This window comes from Doryrhamphus excisus, chromosome 6, assembly GCF_030265055.1.
Source record: "Doryrhamphus excisus isolate RoL2022-K1 chromosome 6, RoL_Dexc_1.0, whole genome shotgun sequence".
NCBI lineage: Eukaryota > Metazoa > Chordata > Actinopteri > Syngnathiformes > Syngnathidae > Doryrhamphus > Doryrhamphus excisus.
In genome coordinates, this window is record NC_080471.1 from 20,620,099 (window position 1) to 20,637,018 (window position 16,920).

General features: G+C 38.3%; 2 protein-coding genes across 2 annotated transcripts in view; both read right to left on the reverse strand.

Moving 5' to 3' along the window:
* jph3b (junctophilin 3b) overlaps positions 1 to 1,962 on the reverse strand; it is a 49,497-nt gene extending 47,535 nt beyond the window's left edge. The window contains exon 1 of the mRNA XM_058075211.1: positions 1,008 to 1,962. The gene's annotated coding sequence lies outside the window, so the exon portion shown is untranslated. The remainder of the gene's footprint in view (positions 1 to 1,007) is intronic.
* Positions 1,963 to 2,704: 742 nt separating this feature from the next.
* klhdc4 (kelch domain containing 4) lies at positions 2,705 to 10,882 on the reverse strand. Its single transcript, XM_058075508.1, has 13 exons — positions 10,700 to 10,882; positions 10,426 to 10,517; positions 10,198 to 10,276; positions 8,596 to 8,694; positions 8,348 to 8,484; positions 8,103 to 8,195; positions 7,843 to 8,005; positions 7,207 to 7,285; positions 6,928 to 7,136; positions 5,704 to 5,929; positions 5,279 to 5,464; positions 5,075 to 5,188; positions 2,705 to 3,441 (listed from the first exon to the last, which is right to left on the reverse strand). The coding sequence occupies exons 1-13, from the start codon at positions 10,796 to 10,798 to the stop codon at positions 3,257 to 3,259; spliced, it is 1,761 nt and encodes a 586-aa protein (XP_057931491.1). The 5' UTR covers positions 10,799 to 10,882; the 3' UTR covers positions 2,705 to 3,256.
* Positions 10,883 to 16,920: the final 6,038 nt, after the last annotated feature.

The following is a 16,920-nucleotide window of genomic DNA, read 5'->3' on the forward strand; positions in this document are numbered from 1 at the left end:
AGCTATAGGGCCTATCCCATCCAACATAAGGTGAGAGGCATATTGCATCCTCTTGATAATAATAAAAACAACTATTACTATTAGTAGTAGTATTAGTAGAAATATCAGTAGAATTAGGTTATACTTCAATACATTTTCTATGCCGCTTATTCTCACTAAAGGGTTGCAGTGGTATGCTGGAGCCTACCCCAGCTGACTTTGAGCGAGAGGCCGGGTACACCCTAGACCAGGGGTCTCAAACACGCGGCCCGCGGGCCAAATGTGGCCCGCAGGACACTAGTTTGAGGCCCGCGCAAGTTTGATATGGATGCTGTATGGTATCATGTACCCAGAAAAAATTATTACGTTTAATTATTGTTCATGTTAAAGGTTAAATAACTGTTAATAGTTATCCTCCCTATCCGTGTGGAAGTGGTAAGTTTTTGGCTATTTAAGTTTAAAGGAAATAACTTGGAAGCTACCGTTTAGGTCGCTAGCTCTCTAGTTTGCGAGTTAGCATGTGTCTCAAATTGAGTTTGAGACCCCTGTCCTAGACTTATTAGAATTTTTAGTCCTGGGTCTCAAACCTGCGATCCTCTGGCTGCAAACCTACAACTGCCAACCCAAGTTGGACACCAGAGCGACTCTAATGGTGTCCAGCGCCATGGACATCTCTACAACATTTTGCGGAAATCTGGTTACCTTTTTTTTAATGTGATCATACTATGACTGGGACTGAAAAGGTCCAAGTCCAGTAGCAACCTAAGACTGCGGTTTTTAACTGGTTTGGCCGCGAGACCATCCATTATCCATCCAAATTAAGAATCTTTTTAGCTCAAGTAACTTTTCAATTACCTTATATTGAAAGAGAACAGTTACTGCAAGGTTACCCAGCATGCCTTGCGGCACTGTCACTAACATATTGACTATTAATAAACAAATAAAAGTGCAATTTGTTACGTCGGTCGGGTACCCTGATGATTATTACCATTATGTTATTATTGTGAACGTTATGGGATGATTTATACCTGCAATAAAAGCCTGTTGTTCCAGCGATCAAGTCTTCAATTTTCTGTATGCGGCCATTGCTGGAAAGATCTCATCACACACACACATTGCTTGCACACCCATCCAATACATACTACGTTTCCCGCACGTCAGCAAGGCACCTAAAAAAAAAATCTGAGTTATTTATAAATCCTTTTTTTGTCCCAGAGTTAAAATTAAAAAGGGGAGGGGGGGGGAGGCAGGAGAGTCAAGAACAGGGACTGCAGGGGAAAGGGAAAGGAACAAGAGGAAGACAGCCTTACTCTCATCCATCTTTTCTACTCTTCTATTATTCAACAGCCTCTTCTCAGATGATAAAATGGGTCAGTGCAGGATAGACCGGTGCTCCAACAGTGACTGATGTCTTTACCGACACGTCATGCACTCATCCTCAACACCTTCTCCGCCCGCATCCTTCCTTCCACCAAACAGAGCCACCTCTTTGCCTGCTGTCCAATCTCTCCCACATTTTTTCTGATTCATCTCATTGTCACCGTAGATGCTTACTTTCACAATGAGTGAGAAGATTAAGTCTTCAAAAGGGTAAAAACTGTAAGAACTGAGATTCTTTTTCCCCCCAAAACAATGGCAATATAATGCACAACTGTTGGCTGCAACTAACAAGGACCACCACCAGGTGGAGACAAATATCTTTTAGACATTTTCAATACAGTGTTGAGAGAGCGTATTGTTTGCTTACATTTTAGTTGCTCACGGCTCAAGGACAAAGGGAATTAAATTCTAAATAAATACATCTGGGTGTCCAAAGTAGGACACATTTGACGTATTTAAGTGTCCTACAACAGACGTTAGAAAAAAAAAATGTTTTAGGAAAAAAAAAAAAGTATAATGTAAGGATAAAAAGTTGAAATGTTGATACAATTTAAATTATTATAAAATAAATACAATAAATTTTATTATAAAATATAATGTATTTTTCAGCCGTTTAAATACTATTTTCTAAAAAAGAACAGCAAAAAAATAGCAAAACTTCAAATCAGTAAAATAAAAGTGTAATGTAAGAATAAAAAAGTTGAAATGTTGATACAATTATAGAAATTATTATAAAATAAATTAATTTTAAAATATGTTTTCAGCCTTTTTAAAATTATTTTCTAAAAAAAGCAAAAAAAGCAAAACTTCAAATAAGGAATAAGGATAAAAAGTTGAAATGTTGATACAATAATATATATTATAAAATAATAAAAATAATAAATAAATTATAAAATATGATGTATTTTTCAGCCTTTTTAAACTATTTTGTAAAAAAAGAACAAAAAAAGAGCAAAACTTCAAATAAGTAAAAAAAAGTGTAATGTAAGGATAAAAAGTTGAAATGTTGATACAATAATAATAGAAATGATTATAAAGTAAATAAAATAATAAATTATAAAATATAATGTATTTTTCAGCCTTTTTAAAACTATTTTCTACAAAAAAGAGCAAAAAAAAGGATAAGGATAAAGGATACAAAGTTGAAATGTTGATACAATAATAATATAAATTATTATAAAAAAATAAAATAAATTAATTATAAAATCTAATGTATTTTTCAGCCTTTTTAAAACTTATCATTGACCATGATGCTTAAGACGTGTTTAAGTTCCAGGTTATTTACTGAATTTACACAACTGTACAAACCTACTGATTTACTACAGGTGAGACTGGAATGCACCTGTTGTCATTATGTTGTATTTTATTAAATACTTGGAAATGTCACCACACAGTAAATAGTCGAGGGGACAGAGAATAGAGAATAGAGAGGAGGTGAGAGAAAAGCTGCAAGAACATGGTTGGGGAACCTTGGCGCAGATAGGAAGAGAAGACTGCAAAAACATGGCAAAACAGCAATGTTAGAACCTAGTTAGAACCAACCTAGTGGTTGGGTAGAAGGGAAAGAAAGTGACGGTTGGCAACATCCAGGTTCCGAGCTGGAACGTTATTGTACATTATATACATATATATCTTGATTCTAGGTAATCTTGCCTGTTAGGGGTGGTTATTTTGGCTTGCTAGCAGCAATCGTGAATTGTTTTCCAGTTCCTAAAGCCAGACGGCATTGAACCTGAGGGTATCAGCAAGCAATCCTGTGATTGTGAACAAAAAACTCAATACTCAAGAAGCCGACATCTGTTCCGTTCAACAGCAAGAATGGACACACAAATTTTAAAAAAACATACCTTGCGGTGATAATATTTTGTATAAAACATAACTATATGGCAAAGCACACTCAAGCGTCGTCCAAGCCATTTTCATAGAAGACTTTAGCCATCGCTAAAGCGACCTTGGCGACCTTTTTATCCTTGGTATCTGAGCCCATGTTGGTGCGTGCGAGTCCGATCCAGTATTGCTCTGTACGGGTCTGGTACTCTGTCATCGTCTCCTTGTCCTTCACTGCTGGGTGCTGGTGGTCATCTGGATGGAGGATTTTTACTGTTTTATGGTTATGCAGCTTCAAGGGATGGCTCAGACAGGAAGTTGTATGACATGCCCATCAGTAGTGCAGTCTTAGACACTTTCGCTTTCGCTTTGATGGAAGCTGGCTAGCAAGCTCACTAGAATACCCAAAAGGTACTTTTGCTACAACCAAAACATGTATTTTGACGTTTTCTACTTATTTATTTGTTGTGTGTGGTTTTAATTGTTAATTTAACAATTATTTAATAATTTTAATTGTAATTTTTTTTAATTATTTAATTAATTTAATTTTTAAAATGTTTTTTTTCCCTTAAAAAAGACAGGGTGTATTTTTTTTTTTTGCTTTAATGCGTTATTTAAGCTGAAAATATGAATGAAATAAATTAGTTACCACTGTTAAAAAGTGTTATTTTTGACAGCCCTACTAAATAAATAAACACTGTTGGACCAAAAAAGTCAAACTGCATCATTTCCCGGGGTACACCTGAGCTCTCGTTGCACACAGAGCAGGGGTCTCAAACTTGCGGCCCCCGCCTTGATATGAAAATTTAATTTGTTAATTTGTTTCATTTGTTTTTTGATTTGCTTATTTATTTTTCCATCTTATTTTGTGTCGAAAAATAAAAAATTAACATTAAACATTTATTTAATAATTTAATAATAAATATTAATTAATTTGTTAATTTGTTTCATTTGTTTTTTGATTTGTTTATTTATTTTGCCATCTTATTTTGTGTCGAAAAATAAAAAAATAACAAACATTTATTTAATAATTTAATAATAACTAAAAATTAATTTGTTAATTTGTTTCACTTGTTTTTTGATTTGCTTATTTATTTTTCCATCTTATTTTGTGTCGAAAAATAAAAAATTAACATTAAACATTTTATTTAATAATTTAATAATAAATAAAAATATATTTTTTAATTTGTTTCATTTGTTTTTTGATTTGCTTATTTATTTTGCCATCTTATTTTGTGTCGAAAAATAAAAAAAATAACATTAAACATTTATTTAATAATTTAATAATAAATAAAAATTAATTTGTTAATTTGTTTCATTTGTTTTTTGATTTGCTTATTTATTTTGCCATCTTATTTTGTGTCGGAAAAAAATAAAAATTAACATTAAACATTTCTTTAATAATAAATAAAAATTAATTTGTTAATTTGTTTCATTTGTTTTTTGATTTGCTTATTTATTTTTCCATCTTCTTTTGTGTCGAAAAATAAAAATTAACATTAAACATTTAATAATAAATAAAAAATAATTTATAATGATTTATAATAATTAGTTTTATCAGAGCTTTTTCAAAGAACCAAAGCACTGAAAAAGTGGAGGGTATAGCAGAAGCATTGAAGACTATTATATATATATTTATTAATATTTAATATAATTAATATTTTTATTTTTTTTCCTGTTTTTACTATATATACATATATTTTTTTCCTTTTTAATTTCTTTTTTTATTTATTTTTTTTTAACCTGATGCGGCCCAGCCTCACCCAGACCTTAGCTCCAGTGGCCCCCAGGTAAACTGAGTTTGAGACCCCTGACATAGAGAATCACTGGTCTAGAAAATATGTTGCATTTACATGAAAAATGGAAAAGTGGAAGAATAATCCCTTGCCTTCCTCTTCAGACTCCTCTTCCCCTCCCTCTGCTCCTCCTTCCACCTCCTCTTCCTCATCATCATCGTCGTCATCGTCCTCTGACTCAGACTCTTCAAGCCATTCTTGGGTCTCTAAAAAAAAAAAGTGGTTAATCATAAAATCCAATAAAAACTCCCATGCCTTTTCAGCATCAGGTTATTGTTGTGTAAGGCTTGACTAACTTGGGTCCATCTCAACCAAGACTTCCCATTGGTCCATCTTGTGAAGGTCCAGGCAGTAGAGGTCGTTCAGTGTGAACTGGCGGTTGCCCACCTCAAACATGCCGCCGTAGAGGAAGAGTTTGCCCTGACGTGTCGCCGCCATGGCGCTGGACCGTGGGCAGGGCTCCACAAGGGCGGATGCTGAAACTGAAAGGAGGCGAGTCCAACATGTTAATGTTTGACATCCGCTACATCGAATGCATTGTGGTGCAAAAGCATGGTTAAATACAATAACTGTGTACAATAACTGTGCAATAAACCGTGCAATAAACCTGTCCCTTAAGATTCTCTTACTGGTTTTTAAATGTCTTAACGGATTTGCGCCTTCTTATTTATTTCATCTGCTTTTACCATATCAACCCATGAACACTTTGGAGATGTCTTACCGTCCTCCTCTTCCTCCTTGTCTTCATCCTCATCTTCCTCCACCTCCTCCTGAGCTCCAGGGATGACTTCCTTAATGGTCATGACTGTGCCGTCGTCCGTGACTATCTCCTTGATGACCTCAGTGGGTCCTTGAGGACCCTCCTCTTCTGTCACCTTATCTGCTGCTTCCATATCAGCTTCGTCCTTCTTCCCTCGCCGACGTTTCTTCTTCTCTGGTTTGTTACCCTGAACAGAGAGAGAGAGAGAAATAGAAACTTGGAAACTTAACTGGTGTTCATTTTTGTGCTTAAAAAAAAAAGGTTAATTCCTAGCAGGGGCTGCACGGCGGTGGAGTGGTTAGCGCGTACACCTCACAGCTAGGACACCAGGGTTCAATTCCACCCTCGGCCATCTCTGTGTGGAGTTTGCATGTTCTCCCCGTGCATGCGTGGGTTTTCTCCGGGTACTCCGGTTTCCTCCCACATTCCAAAAATTATATTATTATTATATTGAGTAATGACCTTCTGCAATTTTCATTTTTTTATTTTAAATAAAATCTCATTGAAATATTCTTAGGCTGTACAGCAGTTGAGTGGTTAGCGTGCAGACCTCACAGCTAGGAGACCCGAGTTCAATTCCACCTTCGGCCATCTCTGTGTGAAGTTTGCATGTTCTCCCCGTGCATGTGTGGGAGAGTAGTACTGCAGTACTGTATATATGGATGTTGTTATATTATTGTGTTAAATCGAACGGTTAGCACGCAGGCCTCACAGCGAGGAGACCCCAGTTCAATTCCACCCTCTGCCATGTATGTGTGGATTTTGCATGTTCTCCCCGTGCATGCGTGGGTTTTCTCCGGGTACTCCGGTTTCCTCCCACATTCCAAAAACATGCTAGGTTACGATGTATAATTTTAGGTTAATCGGTGACTCCAAATTGTCAATAATCAATTGTTGTTATTGCTGTTGTTGTCGTCTCACTTTGTATTATCCCCGCACTGTTTTCTTTTTTTCTATCCCCTCCTGCTCCGATCCATCTTCTATGCTGCTTATTACTCCAAATTATCCATAGGTATGAATGTGAGTGTGAATGGTTGTTTGTCTATATGTGCCCTGTGATTGGCTGGCGACCAGTCCAGGGTGTACCCCGCCTCTCGCCCGAAGACAGCTGGGATAGGCTCCAGCACCCCCCCCCTTGTGAGGAAAAGCAGTAGAAAATGAATGAATGAATTCCTATCAGCTCACCCTGCACTGACCAGGGTACCAGCGGTTCTTCACCATGTCATACAAGTAGACATCGTTGTAAAAGTCACCCTCCAGCGTCTCCTCCTCTTCGTCATCACAGACTCCACCAAACAACACCGACCGCCCAGCTGGGCCCACCGCCATGGAGAAGCCAGAGCGGGGCGGTGGCTTGTTACCAGAGGGATTCAGCCGGGACCACGCCCATTTTTCTAAAAAGACATATAAAATCTCACAATGCAAACCAAAACAAGATGGCAACATGATGACATGTGGTTGTACCTTGGCCATCTTTACCCTCTTGCTTGAGGAGAAACATGTCGGAATGGATGGTTCCCTTCTCTATGTCCTTTTTCTGTCTCTATGTGACAAACAGGCTATTTTTATTTTTATTTTTTTAATAATACTGTAAACCTCGGATATATCTGATTCAATTGTTCCCACTGGTTTTGTCCGATATAAGCGAAATCCGTTATATGCGTATACCGGAAAATGTCCGTTTTACGCATATATCGGATTTATATCCGGTATATGCGTAAATCGGATTTTATCCGTTATAAAAAGGCACTTCCTTGACTATGTTTCCAATGTACCTGGACGCGCAGGCAACGCTGCAAACACTGCAAACGACGTCGTATAGCGGCCTGTCACGATTCGGCGAATCAGAGCACCACGATGCGGCCATCCGATGTATGCGAGGGAAATTTAATGGAAATGCATTGGAACGGGACTGGAGATTTTGTCCGAAATAGGTGAAATCCGTTATAAAAAATCCGATATATGCAATGAATTTTTATTGGAAATGCATTACAGAAAAATTGGTTCTTTTTTATCTGTCCGTTGTGAGCGAATTTCCGATATATCCGAGTCCGATATATCCGAGGTTTACTGTACATAAATGCAAACACACACACACACCACTTTGGAGTATCCTCCATAGATGATGACACCAGAGCCATCAGGCATGGAAGTCATCTGACAGGCGGAGCGTGGTAAAGGGGCGGTGCCTGACACAGAGAGGCGTGACCAAGAGAAGGTGTCCAGTGAAAACGAGTAGACGTCATTGTAGTAGATAAAATCCCTGTTAAGAAAAAATCAACAGAATAATAATTAAAGATTATTACATGTTGAGTATATTATACAGCGATGACTTGGTCATAAATTAACATGGACTTTACCTCGTGCTCTCATGGAAACCTCCAAACACCAGCAGCTGTCTCTTGCTGAGGGCCATCCTGTGCCCACTGCGACCTGACGGACCACCGGGGGCTCTAGACAAAAATTTAACACAAAAAAAAAAATCATAATCAACTTTAATTAACTGGAATTACAGTAGAATAACAATAGCGCTCATAAAACGTATACTTGACTTTTTTTCCAATAAAGTGAAGTCAATCTAAATGAGCCATTTAAGCCGTCATACTTGATGTTCTCCCAGGTATTTGTTGCCAGGTGCAACACCCAGAGGTCCTTGTAGTGGTAAAACTGTTCCCCGTTTGGAGAGGCAAATTCTCCCCCGAATACCCAGAGTTGACCCCCTCCTTGGGAGACTGTAACCGCCTGAGGGAAAGGGGGTGAGACAGCAAGAGAAGACGTTGGATTTCAGTGGTTCTCTTGACAAAAAGTGGAATCAAAGCAATGTATATTTTTATTATTGAGTTAGTGATGTACCTGGTGAGAGCAGCGCGGGGGCGGAGGGTTGGGAATCTCGGACTTAAGCCAGCTGTTCTTTTTAATATTGTAGAAAAACAGATCATTGTAGAGGTATGTCTGCAAAATGGATAACAGCAGGCATTTAGTTTCATCGGTGAGAGCTCAGCAAATACAAAGCAAATTCATTCATTGGAGGAACTCATTTCTCTCCTAAACTGCGGCCTGCCAAGTGGAGGAACCTAATGCTACGTTCACACCGACGCCGAATCGATGGCGAATTAAATCGGCGAGCAAAGCGGCGGCAAAGCGTAACAAAGCTTAATGAAAGCGTAAAGACCGTAATACAGCGTAAGAAAGGTTTGAGCAATTCGGGACATTCGGCAAGAGCGCCAAAAATTTTTAAACTGTTTAAAAATTTGAGGCGATCTGTCACGAATTGCGTAAAGCGGGGAGAGCGTATTAAAGCTCATCAAAGCGTCACAAAGCTTATCAAAGTTTTGCTCAAAGCGTAGGAAAGCTTAACAGAGCTTGGTTCAAAGGATCTGCTGCATCTTGGATCAGAGGCGGGATGCAGTCGGGATCTCGAAATTTTCCATTGCGTAACAGAGCTTAACAGAGCATAAACATATCTGAGGAGATCATGAGATTTTTTGAAAAATGACGCCGAATTCGTCGCCGATTCAAAGCACGACATTCGGCGTCGGTGTGAACGTAGCATAATTAATATTGGGCAAAAATGTACTATTTTCTCTCCACGCTCCTACTCTCCACGCAATTGACATGATCTTCTCGACGAGAAGCTCAAGTTCGGGGGAACCTGCCTGCCCTGATGGAACGTACACCGCCGACAGTTGAGGAAAGTGGAAGGTCATGTGCATGGCGATTCTTTCCATGGAGGACATCGAAGACATCTACCTATTCGGAACCACGGGCACTTTCCAATAAAGGTTAAAAAGTAATTTTAAAGGTTTGGGACTCCAGCAAACCACAGTGAGAGCCATTATCTACAAATGGCGAAAAAAATTGAACAGTGGTGAATCTTCACACTCTGATTGTGACTGCCAATCACAACAAAGACGCCATCTTGGTGAAGATTTCGGCTTTGCAAAAGCAGTTGGATCAATTGGGAGGCCAGAATGGACAATATGGTGGTCCGGTCTATTGGAATGTGCCTGGTGATTCCTTCCATGGGGGACATTGAAGACGTCTACCTATTCGGAACCATGATAACAGGTGTATTTCTGATTGGATTTGGCACTTTCCAATAAAGGTTAAAAAGTAATTTTAAAGGTTTGGGACTCCAGCAAACCACAGTGAGAGCCATTATCTACAAATGGCGAAAAAATTAAACAGTGGTGAATCTTCACACTCTGATTGTGACTGCCAATCACAACAAAGACGCCATCTTGGTGAAGATTTCGGGTGAGCCGGTCTATTGGAATGTGGCTGCCCGAATTAACCCAAACAATACTCTTAATTTTGGATTTCGGCGTCCCCACCACGGCTAACCAAGGTCGTGTTGTGAAAACAACTTCCCCCAAGAGATTACTGCAGCGGGACGTTCTGACCCTTCAAGTTTGGAATTTACCTCGCAAATCCTTTATTAGTGATTTGATTTACCTTCTTTCCATTGAACATTTCACCACCAAAAAGGATGAGTTCATCTTTATCTGGATGAGCAGAGAGGGATGCATTTAATCTGAAAAGTATGAAGTTAGAAGTGAAAAATACAGTAAATACACTAATCAGACTCTGTGTATATGAAATACATGTGTTTATTTTAAAGTGATTCCAGGCTTAGTACAGGAAGTACATATAAGTAAGTAAATATAAAAACTGCACTCTCACCTTGGTGATGGAGGGGGGCATGCCGTCTCCACAACTTGAGTCTTTTTTGCATCTAAACTCTGAAATTCAGCAATCAGAGCCTCCAAATCTTCCTAAATGAAGGGCAGGGTTTAATATATTAATACCATTCAAACATTAACGATGTCAGTACTGTCGCAGTAACACCTTAATGCCACTTTGAACCAACCGAATATACTAATATTTTTCATAGCGTTTAGCATAGTTGTAAATGCGACAGCACAGTAAACATTTAGTACACTTAATGCTATTTTACCTCTTCACGTTTGGACCTTTTAGAAACCTTTTTCTCCATTTTGGCAGCCGTCTTCTCCGCTCCCTTCATTTTCTTTTCATTCTTGCCTTTTTTACCCATGGCTGCTGGTTGTTATTGTTTTACTTCGTATAGATATGATAAACTATTAAACCAAAAACCCCAATACTCTTCATTTACTTCCGGTGTAACATGGTGGGAGAAACAGTACAAATATGTCACAGCGCCATCTGGCGTGTCGGCGAATAATTGTTTTTCTGTAGTATATGCATTTGAGAAAAGGCGATACTACAAATGTTTTATAGCAAGTAAATACAGCACCGATATCACCAATACAAATACAAAAGATACTTTTTACACTTACTACTTTTTAATTCCTTTTTCTTGATCATTATAATCATAATTTTAAAAAAACGGACATCTTTTTAGACAAAACAACAAATATTCATATCAACATTCATTCATTCATTTTCTACCTCTTATCCTCACGAGGGGTGCTGGAGCCTATCCCAGCTGTCTTCAGACGAGAGGTGGGGTACACCCTGGACTGGTCGCCAGCCAATCACAGTGCACATATAGACAAACAACCATTCACACTCACATTCATACCTATGGACAATTTGGAGTAATAAGCAGCATAGAAGATGGTTCGGAGCAGGAGGGGATAGAAAAGAAGAAAAAATAAAACATTCATTCATTCATTTTCTACCGCTTTTTCCTCACGAGGGTCCCGGGGGTGCTGGAGCCTATCCCAGCTGTCTTCGGGCGAGAGGTGAGGTACGCCCTGGACTGGTGGCCAGCCAATCACAGTGCACATATAGACAAACAACCATTCACACTCACATTCATACATATGGACAATTTGGAGTAATAAGCAGCATAGAAGATTGATCGGAGCAGGAGGGGATAGAAAAGAAGAAAAAAAGAAAACAGTGCGGGGATAATACAAAGTGAGACGACAACAACAGCAATAACAACAATTGATTATGGACAATTTAGAGTCACTAATTAACCTTATAACATTATACATTGTAACCTAGCATGTTTTTGGAGTGTGGGAGGAAACCGGAGTACCCGGAGAAAACCCATGCATGCACGGGGAGAACATTCAAACTCCACACATACATGGCAGAGGGTGGAATCAAACTAGGGTCTCCTCGCTGTGAGGCCTAACCGTTGGATTTAACACAATAATATAACAACATCCATATATACAATACTGCTTATCCTCATTATAATGCGGGTCACCGGTGAGCTAGAACCCATTCCAGATTACTTCAGGCGACAAGTGGGTTACACCTTGGACTGGGCTGAGTTTGCATCTGGCAAAAGCCAGAGCCACAACCAGTTCTACCAGAAAGCAAAAGGTCCCCAACAAGATGCAATAATAATACAATAATACAATAACAGTGATCTATTCTATATGCATGTTTGAATCCATGTCCATATATGCGCAGTGCATGAGGAATGTCACAGAAAGAGTCTACTCTCTACTGTACTAATTAGTGTTGACACCTTTGTATGACATTTGTTTGTCGCTACAAACCACCCAACAGCCCGTTTGTCACACAAAAGTTTTGGGACTCCAGCAAACCACAGTGAGAGCCATTATCCACAAATGGTGAAAAAATTGAACTGTGGTGAATCTTCCCTGGAGTGGTCAGCCAACCAAAATGACACCAAGAGAACGGCAACAACTAATTCAAGAGGTCACAAAAGACCCCACGACATCATCTAAAGAACTGCAGACCTCATTTGCCTTGGTTAAGGTCAGTGTTCATGACGCCGCCATAAGAATGACCTTCTGCAATTTTCATTTTTTAAATAAAATCTCATTGAAATATTCTTAGGCTGCATAGCGGTTGAGTGGTTAGCGTGCAGACCTCACAGCTATGAGACCCGAGTTCAATTCCACCTTTGGCGATCTCTGTGTGGAGTTTGCATGTTCTCCCCGTGCATGCGTGGGTTTTCTCCGGGTACTCCGGTTTCCTCCCACATTCCAAAAACATGCTAGGTTAATTAGCGACTCCAAATTGTCCATAGGTATGAATGTGAGTGTGAATGGTTGTTTGTCTATATGTGCCCTGTGATTGGCTGGAAGATATTGGTGATGAGGTCCAATATTTGAATATTAGTGGACAAAATCTAAGATTGTACTATGAAAATGAAATAAAATATTGCAGCACATCTCAACACAACATATTACATCCTGACATTTTGTTTATCTAAGGAAGACAGATGGTCTCTTTGCACCTGAGCCCCTCCGAGTGAACACGTCAAAGGCTTCGGTGAGTCAGCATGTTTACGTCAATACTTGGCTCAGTATTGAACACTGGGTCGGGTGTCTGCACAGGATCAGCTCGTGACTGAAGCCGCAGGCGGGGAATTAAAGGACAGCGATGATGAGATCAAACTAAACGATATTAGCCGGGCAGAGACTTTTTTTTTTAAATGAGTGGTATTACTGCGTGACACGTGAAGGCCACAAACATCCATTGTATGTTTGCACAGTGTGATCAAAAATCCAATGATAGGCTTTTGCTCATAAACAGAGCAACCCATTCAAATGTTTCTCGACATTTATAGTCTCCTTCCATGAAAGAAAAGCATAGAATAAGAAGTCAGCAATGAATGAATGAATGGCTCAACAGTAGTAGAGCACTACTACTAGTAGTAGTATTGGTATCAGATCTATACTAACGTGATGGCATCCATGGGATCTCTTCTATGTATGTTTTTGGTTATGTTGTTCAAATATATTAAATATAAATATACAGTAATCTCTCGTTTGGTTCCAAAACTACTGTGATAAGAGAGTTTATTTATTTATAAATGGAATATTATACATAATATACAACACTCCTATGATCGATATAAATAAAATGGTAATGGTTTTATTTCATTTGAACATGCATCAGATTACAATTGAATGCATCACATAATCAGTTCACAGTTCCACATGTCCAAAAGGAGTAGGAAGAAGCAAAGCTTATTAAATCCTACCCCTCCATCTGGTACTTTTACAATCAGTAACTGTTACATTTGTTCACTTCCTGCTTTCTTAATATAGTTTTTTAAAAATATATATTTTTTATTTTTATTTTTATTTTTATTTTTATTTTTATTTTTATTTTTATTTTTATTTTTATTTTTATTTTTATTTTTATTTTTATTTTTATTTTTATTTTTATTTTTATTTTTATTTTTATTTTTATTTTTATTTTATTTTTATTTTTATTTTTTAGTGTTTCAAATGTAGTTCCTCCCTGAGATCATATTTCTCCTCTCTTGTAGAGAAGTATTGGATGACATTTTTAGCTAATTGGTTATTTTTAGCCTTATGCATTATTTTAGCTGTTTGAAGATGAACTATATCAGCAAGTTGAAGTATTTGTGATTTTAGAAATAAGGAGTTAGTATGTTCTCTGTAGGCGGCATTATGAATTATCCTTACTGACCTTTTTGCAGTACATTTAGCAAGTGATGCTTTTATAGTTATTAGCCCATATTTCCACACAATAAGTAAGATATGGTAGAACCAGAGAGCAATAAAAAGTGTGGAGTGATTTCTGATTGAGAACAAATTTTACTAAATGTGCTAAATTTTGCTAAAAACACCTGCGATATCTCTCCTTATCACACTTTGGACAGGATGATACCTCCAAAGTGTGTGAAGGGGAGATATCGCAGGAAGGAACTTTATTAGCATTAGCACAGTTGGAGTTATTTATGTCTCGTATCTTCACCTGATACAGTACACCATAGCCTTATTATACATTTTTCTATTTATAGAAGCACACCCTATACTTTATGGCTGCTACTGCTGATAAGACCTAGCTTGTCACATTACTGTCATTATATTGTAGTATAATATAGTATAATATCTGTAAAGTACAGTCGTCTCCAAAATACTCAGGAATGCAGAACGACAAGGCAAATTGTCACGTGTTTATGCATCAATTTGTTTGTTTATATTATAGCTCTTTATATTAAAACTCAAACATGAGAGAAAGTCAAACAAGTTTTTATAGTCACTGTTAGATTTTACGGTGTGTGTGTGTGTGTGTGTTTATCTCTGCCTGGACACTTCCAGTATGACTTGCTGCGACAGGTTCATGGCTGGTGAGACGCAGACTCCTTTGGATTAAGACGATAACCAAGAAAATAAAGAAGAGACTAATTTTTCCAATTTTCTGACCTATAAATGTAGTTAGAATGTTGTATTCCCGTGTTAAACGATGCCAAAGTGTCAGATAATGAGGTGTGAGCATTTGGAAGTGAGTCACGAAAGAAGTTTGGGTCGCTCAAAACGCTCGCTTTCAGGAGGCGTGGTAAAACTGCCCCTTTGTGATGTCATAAAGGAGCTGACTTCCTTATATGGGCATGTCTCTAAGCAAGCTAAACTCTGTTCTGCTCCTCTGTTTACGTTGCTAGCAATGACTCGTACGGGAAAGCCACATTTGTTTACAATTCCCAAAGATGCCACCATCGGGCACAAGTGGTTGGAGTTCCTGATTCCCAACCAGCAAAAGAAATGCATGTTAATCTGTCAACAGCATTACGAACTGGACTGTTTTGTGAACATGGACCGCTATGTAGCTGAACTAGCCAACAAACTTCACCTTTCCAACGTTACTTGAGTCAGAAGAGCAAGCAGTAAGTAACTATTTATCAGTGTCCTAACTGGATTTATTTTGTGTAAGTCAATGAGCAAAAGTGCGTAGCATTATAGAGTGTGCATACAGGGAAGCGTGTTTCTAATAGCCGTTTAATAACCACAATTAGTGGCCACGGTAGACGTTGCTGTAGAAAACCTAAACGCTAAAATGCTAAAGCTACTTGCCACTGAGAGAAACCTCTGAAGTAACCTCCTTTCCTGAAAAACTGACCAGTCTCTACTTCCAGATCGGATTCGGGATCCAACACATGTGGCTTTATGTGATTTTTAAAAATATACATCACCATTTATTATCAACTCCTATGAAGTTGGGTTTGAAGGTTCTAAGCACGGAATCCAAAGAAATACAGCTGAATAGGTGCAGATTCTGGAAGATCTACAAAGCGTTGTGTGCTGGTTATTGTGTGTAGATACTCTATAGGAGTCCACAACACAATACAAAGGGCTGAAAAATGAACATAATAGGTCCCCCTTAACTGAAAAATATTTGTGTTTACTTCTCCAGGAAAATGTTCTGATACTTAGGTGACAAAGTCTGATTACTTCCTGGTAATTTTGGCTATATAATCCACCATTTTAACTCATTTAAACCCAGCCATTTTAGATAATTTTGACTGATCTTGCAAGGCACACAGAAGATTGTGTTTTTTGGCTATATGAACATGGAACCTACCAAAAGAAAGATCAGACTCTTGTCTTTCATCAGGAAAAAAAGTTTGTTGTTACCTTTTTTCACTCTCTAGCAATCAGCAGTACAACATGGGTAAGTTTCAGGAAAATAACAGTTTCCAACTACAAAAGAGAGAAAAGGAGCATTTAACCTTTACTTTGACTTTAATATGTTTTTTTGTGTGACAGCTGAAATATGTAAACTATACCGCAGCATAAACAACATAAAAATAAGTAATTTACTAATATAACACCAGGAACCATTTGGAACTGAACTATTGTACGTGTGTGCAAGCAATAAAAATATTTTTTATGTGGTAACCAATAGTTAATGTCTGCTTTTAATGGTAGTGGTTTCATTGGTTCCTTGCATCTTCATGGCTATAGCACGAAGGTGTAAAAGCAATAATTCCGCAGTCATCCACACACACCGGGACCCTCAATACTCGGAATACTTGTAAGGATTAAGTTGTTTGCTTCTGTGAGCATTCATCAGCTAAGTGTCATTTTGACATCAGTAAGCAAACCCGCCCCCAAGTAAAACAGTTTACTGCCAATACGACATCACATGGCACCATTGGTAAACAATTCCCAGAGGAGACGTAGTCTAATTAACCTGTCAAGCATGTGCATTTCCAACTCCAAATAACTGGGGGGGGGGGGGGGGGGGGGGGGTGGAATAATTATTTCATCCTTTGCTGATTTTATAGGTCTCCCCCCTTATAGGATAAATACAGTATGTGCATAATGACAGTCCGTTGGTCACTAGGTGTCAGTAATGACACAAAGCAACGACAACACATGACATTATATTACCTTAACACATGGAGTCAGCCATAGCATGTTCCATATTATAGTGAGAAGAAGTTATCCTCCC

Bases quoted from the DNA above. Each gene is read 5' to 3' on its own strand.
- klhdc4 (XM_058075508.1), bottom strand. From the start codon at position 10,798: ATGGGTAAAAAAGGCAAGAATGAAAAGAAAATGAAGGGAGCGGAGAAG. The intron at 10,518-10,699 runs GTAAAATAGCAT...CCCTTCATTTAG, and splicing joins AAAGGTCCAAACGTGAAGAG to GAAGATTTGGAGGCTCTGAT. The intron at 8,196-8,347 runs GTATGACGGCTT...ATTTTTGTCTAG, and splicing joins AATACCTGGGAGAACATCAA to AGCCCCCGGTGGTCCGTCAG.